The following is a 7,948-nucleotide window of genomic DNA, read 5'->3' as shown; positions in this document are numbered from 1 at the left end:
AAAATCTCATGTTTTATTTGTTTGTTCACTTTTACGACTCATAGCCTATGTTTATATCTGGTCATATGTCAGACAATGGTTTTATTTAGATTTATAATTTGTACAGGTGATGAGTATATTGCATAGAGCCAGTATACAACACACAATTAAGAATAAATAAAAAGATAAATGATCAAATAAGAAAAAGAAATAACCATATCAAGAACATTGACAGTGACCCCTAGTGGTTATGATTGATATTTTATTAGCAAAATCATTAAACTTGTCCAAAGCAGCAGTAGTAGCATCACTTCTTCTAGAAATATAGAAAACATCTTTACGAATTAAGTGTTTAAGATTTAAACTCTGTCTTGAACGAATTACGCTTCGTCTTCAGATGTAACTCTTGTCTTCTCATCATTTTCCTTCCTCTCATTCCTTGCAGACCGTTCATCCTCATTTCTTGCATATTTCTCGTTCTCTACCTTCCCATGTCTGTCTGCTGAAATGGGTGGCAAGGGGGATCTCTTTTAATAGCACAGAATATGAAAAAACTCAAGTCAGAGAATGCATAATTATGCGCGATCATGACTACCTCAGTAAATGCGTGGATAAAAATGCATGCAAGTATGTTTACATAAAGACAAAGTTGGAAATATTTGTTCTGCTGTACATTTTAGAAATAATTTGTTCACCTGTGCTGTGTACAGACGCGGATATCTCCCTATATTCTCCATGAGCTCCAGGTTTTTGAGCCACTGCTCGTGCCACACATGAACGCTGTACCGCGGCCTGCAGCTGGACAAACGCTGGAGGATCCACTCATTCTCTTTGGCGATGCGAAGCAGCTCCAGCTGTCTTTTTTCTGTGCCAAGACTGAAACAGAAGCCATGAAGTGTAATATTCAATATGATTAAATATCATATGACTTATTAAATATGTAATATTATGTTGTTGTTGGATATTTTATACCTTTTCTTTACATAGTCATTTCTACAGTCAACTCCCCCGTTGGTCTGCATTATATGGGACATTTTATCTAGAAGCATCTGATTTTCTCTTTCGATTCTCGAAATCCGTTCTTCTTCGAGCTTGTTATGATAGATAACAGAATGATCTGACATATATTAACTTAACTTTCCTTGATAATTATTTTTGATAGTTTTCCTTTGATAATTATCGACGGAAATGTCGACATCTGGTGGTCATGAAACGATGTAGTTCAGTTGTCCTACCTGTCTTTTCTTAAACTTGACAAGTAGATGGCCATAGGTTTTCGGGGGAGTAGTGTTGATAGTTGGTTTTGCGGATTTAACCTTAAAATAATATGCATATGGTAAATTTATGCTATTGATTTTATAATAACCAAAACCCAAACAAACATATTTTAACACCAAATAATTTATAACACTATACAAAGAAGCACTTGGTATAATCTTATACTCTAAAAATGCTGGGTTAAAAACAACCCAAGCTGGGTTAAATATGGACAAACCCAACAGGTTGAGTTAAAGTGCACCTACTATGCCCCCTTTCACAAGATGTCTGGTCTGGTCAAGTTGCAGCTTAAAATACCCCACAAATTTGCCCCTATTTGGGGGTGAGCAAAAACATGCCTTTTACTATGTTACTATATTGCTAGCTAAAAAAATAAATACAAAATTGGTTGAAAAAAATGGCTGGGTGAAAACAACCCAATCCCTGGGTTTGTCCATATTTAACCCAGCATTTTTTAGAGTAATTAAACTTCATATGTATTTTTTTTTTTTTTTTTTTTTTTTTTTTTTGGCTAATAGGCTATGTCATATCATGTACAAAAAAAAGTACCATGGTAATTTGTCATATAACATGGTATTAACATGATTCTCTGTGCTACTTCAAAAAATACCATTGAATTACCAAAAGCATATTACCACCATAAATAAACCAGCAATTTGCCATTTTACCTTGCTCCTGTGCATCTCATAGCAGTTTTTGTCCCATCTGTATTGCAGATATTTATTAACACAGGGCAAAACAGGTTGGTAAGCTTGATGTTGCATTATTTGGCTTCGCCGTAGCCTGAATCCAGCTGCACCACAAACCACAATGAACAGACATACGAGTTCAGCTTGAGTTTTGAGCCAGTCATGTGGTTGTTGCCATGGCAGCCATTCAGAAAGAAAAAGCAGCTTTGCTAGTCTACATTTATGAAATGATACTCTCCGAGACTGTAAATTGGTCCCATTCATTCAGTTTGATGAATACTTATTTCCCTAAATGCATGCAAAGAGCTTTGCCTGCTTTTTGCCTCCTATCCAAACTTTCTCTAGAAGTTAAACCCAGCAGCTCCATTGAGAGGGCAACCTCACCCATTTAAAGGCTGGCCTACATAGTGTCCTTGTCCGATATGAATATTCTGTGTCCTGCAGGGCTCTGTTGTTTTAGCAGAGCAGCATGCACGGAAAAGCTGGAAGCCCTCTAATATACTGTGAACCCAACAAAATTTACGCAACTTTAATCTTATGTAACCTTTTAAGAGGTGGCACAGATCTCATATGCGTCCATATGCAAGTAAAGGCTAATGTTATGTGATATTTTGTGTTTTCTATCCCAAGGACAGTGAGAGTGGAGAATGTCCCAGCTTCTACTGCCTTTGTGATTCATTTGACACGTAGATGAACTTGAACCTGAGAGTAAGATGTGGGTGATCATTTTAAATCAGTAAGCATATTTAATTGATATAATTTAATAATTTAAATGAGCATATATATATATATATATATATATATATAGATAGATATATATATATATATATATATATATATATATATATATACACGCACAAGGATATTAGTATAATGCCTTTTAGTAACAGAGTTTAAAACCCGACAACAGTTGCTTAGTTACTTTGATGTCTCTTTTGTATTGGTTTGGTTCTTGTAAACATAACCTCTACTGAACTGTACTTTGTATGTCACTCCAAGCAGCAGTGATTATGTTCATATAATGATTAAATGAGTACAAATTATTCTCTTGACTTTTGGTTTGCATAGCACTGAGTCATCTCTTGGCCTTTTCTTCAGAAATGTCATATCTGTGCAGGTTTATGAACTGTTACAGTATTGAGAGTGGTTAACATCCAGGGTTTGATAGTCTGAAGAGTGCAACATCACTTGTAGATGAACAGGAATCTCCATGCTTGAATAAAGAATTTAAATAGATTTTTGTGTTGTAAAGTTTCATTAGTTTATTATTTGTGCTAGACATTACAGTTTCTCTTTGTTTGATAGAAAATTTGTAATTCTAACAAACATACATGTAGTTGTCACACTTCTTTTTCCATTGAAAATGAATGCTTGGCAGAGTTGCCTTTGGTTGTTTTCTTAGTATATGACGACTTCCTTTAGTATTAGTCCCTCATTCTCCAATGAGGTTGGAGTTTATTGCCTTGAAAATGGCTTCATGATTTAATCACAGGCAATAAAACGTTACGTGTCTAATTTGTAGCTTAGGTGAGTAATGACGCTGTCCAGACTGCTGCTAGCAGGATTACAAGATGGTGACACTCTCAGGAGACGCCTTCATACAGCAGTGCTCTTTCTATTTTGCGTTTTTTTTTAAAGGAATAGTTCCTTCAAAAATGAAAATTGTCATGATTGACTGACTTTCTTCAAAGGAGATGGTCTGAACAATGTTCACACTGTTCCGAAAAATAAAGTGACCAAAAGACACACTATAATATAGTGAAATTAAATTACATGAACTACTTTTATGGTGTTTTTCTGTTCCACAGAAGAAGAATGTCATACAGATTAGGAAATAAAAACACAATTTTCACAATTAACTTTTCCTTTAAGATGTTCTCCCTTCAGATACAGTGTCTAAGTTGTTTTGTTTTTTGTCAGGAATCATTTGACAATGTTCATTATTTACCTTTCTTACCCTTTATAACCAATACAAACAAACATTTTGAGCTTTATTTTGACTGTGTTACACATATTGTTAATATGACAGCACATCATATCATCTAGATATCAGATGTCATGATTTTTTTTTCAGGTTCCAAACAGGCAAATTGACCTGCAATGTAATAATAAAGATTAAAAGTTTAGTTCACCCGAAAATGAAAATTATGTCATTAAAGGGATAGTTCACCCAAAAATGAAAATTTGATGTTTATCTGCTTACCCCCAGTGCATCCAAGATGTAGAGGACTTTTTTTCTTCAGTCGAACGCAAATTATGATTTTTAACTGCAACCGCTGCCGTCTGTCAGTCAAATAATAGGAGTGATTGGGAACTTGAACAATAAGAGTCGAAAAAACTTCCATAGACAAATCCAAATTAAACCCTGCGGCTCATGACGGCACATTGATGTCCTAAGACACGAAACGATCGGTTTGTGCGAGAAACCGAACAGTATTTATATAATTTTTTACCTCTAATACACCACTATGTCCAACTTCGTTCAGCTTCCGGATAGTGAGGTCGGATTGCGCTCTGACAACGGAAGTGATGTCTCGCGCTCATTGAAGTATATGGGTGAGACATCACTTCCGGCACCAGAACGCATTTTTTGACCTCACTAACAGGAAGCTGAACGAAGTTGGACATAGTGGTGTATTAGAGGTAAAAATTATATAAATAATGTTCGGTTTCTCGCACAAACCGATCGTTTCATGTCTTAAGACATTAATGTGTCGTCACGAGCCGCAGGTTTTAATTTTGATTTGTCTAAGCAAGTTTTATTTACTGTTATAGTTGAAGTTCCCATCCACTGCTATTATTTGACTGACAGACGGCAGCGGTTGCAGTTAAAAATCATAATTTGCGTTCGACTGAAGAAAAAAAGTAATCTACATCTCGGATGCACTGGGGGTAAGCAGATAAACATCAAATTTTCATTTTTGGGTGAACTATCCCTTTAAGTACTCACCTCATGTCGTTCCACACCTGTAAGACCTTTATTCATCTTCAGAACACAAATTGAGATATTGTTGATGAAATCCGATGGATTAGTGAGGCTTCTATTGCCAGCAATGCCACGAACCTCTAAAGATCCAGAAAGGTACTCAAAACATATTTTAAACAGTTCATGTGAGTACAGTAATTCTACCTTAAAATTATTAGCGACGAGAATACTTTTTGTTCGCCAAAAAAATGCTTCATGAAGCTTCACAAATCTTTTATTTTAAATCAGTGATATGGATCGCGTATCAAACTGCTGAAATCACGTGACTATGGCGCTCCAAACAACTCATTCGAATCAAATGATTCGTAAAGATTCGAAGCAGTGTTTTGAAATTGGCCATCAATAGATATTGTTGAAAAGTCATTATTTTATTTTTTGGCACACAAAAAGTATTCTTGTCACTTTATAATATTAAGGTGGAACCACTGTACTCACATGAACTGTTTTAAATATGTTTTTAGTAGCTTTCTGGATCTTGAGAAGTTTGGTGGCATTGCTGACAATGGAGGCCTCCCTGAGCCATCGGATTTCATCAAAAATATCTTAATTTGTGTTCTGAAGATGAACGAAGGTCTTACAGGTGTAGAATGACATTAGGGTGAGTAATAAATGACATTATTTTCATTTTTTGCTGAACTAACCCTTTAATGCAGGGCATATGGGGCAGAAATATACAAAATACACAATTAACCCCATCTGAGACATTTATAATAGTCTAATAATTGCCTTGGGATTTATCAGACAGTAACAAACAGCCTTTCTCTGTAATACATAGAGTATGAACAATTTTGTATGAACAAAATTTGGACATTTTCAAGATTTCTTTTAGAAAGCAACGAGACCAAAAAAATAAATGGAGACTTGCTTAAGTCTCAGCATTTTCTCCTTAGCAATAGACTTTAGTAATCGTATGCTTCAGAAGAGGACAATAATGTCCTCAAATTGTGCTCAGATTTGGCAAGAAACAAAAGTCATCAATCAAAAGTCAGACATTTCAGTTTGAATTCAAAAATTTTCATTAAATTCTTCCAAGACAATAGATCCACATGAATTCTATATCTCTCTACTTTTGCTATATGTCAATAATTGACTCGTTTAGTTTCTTCTAAGTATTTTCAGAAGAAAAATCTGAAACAAAGTTAAGTTAATGTTTAAATAAAATATGACTGAGAGCTCCTTTAAATCTCCGGATATGACAGAGCAACAGTTCAGCAATTGAATTTGCTCTTGGCCTGTTTTAGTATAAGGCTGTTTAATTGGTAGACATAAAGGCTTTCTCTGAATTCCGTCATTATAATTATGTTCTGATGTAATATTAATGACGAAGAACATATTATGCTCGGCATAATTAAAAACTCCTAATTTGTGCCTGTTGCAGTATGAATCAGATTAGGATGAATCATCCTTTCTGATGACGTGACCAGGAAAGATTGCATTTTTCTTTTTCCCTGACATGCATAAGTTGCTTTCCTTCATTATCCATGTCTTGCGAATCTGTATGCAAAGGGACCGAGAGCTTGAAAAAGTCTCAACGGTGGCGATGTTCCAGTAAATTAGCTCCAGGGAAACTCAGAAGGGAGCAGGCAAAGCCAGGCATCATTAGCAGAAAGCGTGTTTGGTAAGCTCCTTTCCCTTAAGATGATGCCCATGTGCAAAAATTCCCTCTTGCGCAATTGGACCTGTTGGTGTCTAATTATCAAGCGGTGGAGTATGATCTATTCCTAGCCTTCTGCGAACTTCAAGAACCAAATGAACATCGGCTGCAGGAACATACTCTATAATGATGCCCAAAAGTGGTGTGATATAACAAATTGCCCTTTACTGTTATGCTGCTGTATATAAGCCAGACACTGGAGCCAGGGACATGTGCAGTCTTTTGTGAGGGATTTATCCAGTAATTATTTCCACTCATTTCAACGTATGTGAGCAAGTAAAGAAAAAACAGTCAATGCTTGTCATTTGAATTTGCATTAGTATATACAAATATCATGGAAGATGGAAGTGTGGCACATTCTCAAGACATTTCAACTGGCAACGTTGCCTGATACAAATACCCATTGTTCCCTGTTGTTTTGCTGGGGAGCACTATAGTCTCTACTGAGAATGAAGAGCCAGACGTGCTCCTTTAGGAGCCGGTGAGATCTGTGTTTTTCTCTCACTGTGTTGGAAAGTGATCAAGGCAACAAGTCTCAGGAGGGGTAATGTCTAGTGATGGTCACATCCTCGACAGGGTCTCTCGCTGTTTGAGAAGTGTGCTCTTATTAACAGTGTAAACTCTGAGTCGTCTGATGCCCAGTATTTGTGGGTGTTTATGCCTAAAGTGTCTGTGCCAGTGCAGCTGTTTACATGCGCATATCAATAATGCAGCAGAGGATACCTTGTATAATGTATATATTTTTGTTTTATCCTAATCTCTAGGACAAGCATCGCTATTATTATTGCTTATACTTATGGATAGCGAATTGAACAAAGTATTAAACTTTGGTATGTAACAAAAATGGGTGGAAACTATCATAATATCATCAAGACTTTTTTTTTTTTTAGGCCAGGAACTAACTATAATATCAATTATGACAGAAACACCCCATAGCAGCACACTTTTTTAAGTTACAAATTTTCAGCACACTTTTTTAAGTTACAAATTTTCATTTGTGGTGGTTTAGAGGGACATAAGACATGTTATTTCCTGTATGACAAATTTTTGTGAGGAGAAAGAGTGTTATGAGAAACAAAGAGCAGGAGATTGTTTGCCAGGAGCAATGGTTAAAGCAGGCATTATACAAAAATATTGAACATATATTGTACATGAAATATTTAATAAATGTTCAATATTATTCAAAAATATATTACAAATATATAGAGAAGTCAGAATTAAGCATTCCAGACAGCAGTAAATAATTATGTCTTTGATTTTTTTTTTTTTTTTTTTTTTATGTGGTAGAAATGGACTTCCATACTTCTACTTGGAAACAAAGTCTTTTTAGTGTGAAATTACAGTATATTCCAGGTTAATAGT

The 7,948-nt window shown here is 35.5% G+C and overlaps 1 protein-coding gene across 3 annotated transcripts; it reads right to left on the bottom strand.

Moving 5' to 3' along the window:
- Positions 1 to 11: 11 nt before the first annotated feature.
- On the bottom strand, positions 12 to 2,149 carry cfap97d2 (CFAP97 domain containing 2). 3 transcript variants are annotated; one of them, XM_067408825.1, is made up of 5 exons: positions 1,926 to 2,149; positions 1,215 to 1,295; positions 952 to 1,070; positions 675 to 855; positions 12 to 506 (listed from the first exon to the last, which is right to left on the bottom strand). In XM_067408825.1, exons 1-5 carry the CDS (start codon positions 2,019 to 2,021, stop codon positions 360 to 362), a joined length of 624 nt encoding a protein of 207 aa, XP_067264926.1. In that variant the 5' UTR covers positions 2,022 to 2,149; the 3' UTR covers positions 12 to 359. The 3 variants fall into 3 exon arrangements, with proteins under 3 accessions (XP_067264926.1, XP_067264927.1, XP_067264928.1); XM_067408826.1 differs by having other exon boundaries at positions 12 to 481; XM_067408827.1 differs by having other exon boundaries at positions 12 to 478.
- Positions 2,150 to 7,948: the final 5,799 nt, after the last annotated feature.

Source organism: Chanodichthys erythropterus, chromosome 14 (genome assembly GCF_024489055.1).
Source record: "Chanodichthys erythropterus isolate Z2021 chromosome 14, ASM2448905v1, whole genome shotgun sequence".
NCBI classification, from domain to species: domain Eukaryota; kingdom Metazoa; phylum Chordata; class Actinopteri; order Cypriniformes; family Xenocyprididae; genus Chanodichthys; species Chanodichthys erythropterus.
This window is presented reverse-complemented; position numbering and strand designations above follow the sequence as displayed.

Bases quoted from the DNA above. Each gene is read 5' to 3' on its own strand.
- cfap97d2 (XM_067408825.1), bottom strand. From the start codon at position 2,021: ATGCAACATCAAGCTTACCAACCTGTTTTGCCCTGTGTTAATAAATAT. The intron at 1,071-1,214 runs GTAGGACAACTG...TATCATAACAAG, and splicing joins TCAAGTTTAAGAAAAGACAG to CTCGAAGAAGAACGGATTTC. The intron at 856-951 runs GTATAAAATATC...CTTCTGTTTCAG, and splicing joins AATGACTATGTAAAGAAAAG to TCTTGGCACAGAAAAAAGAC.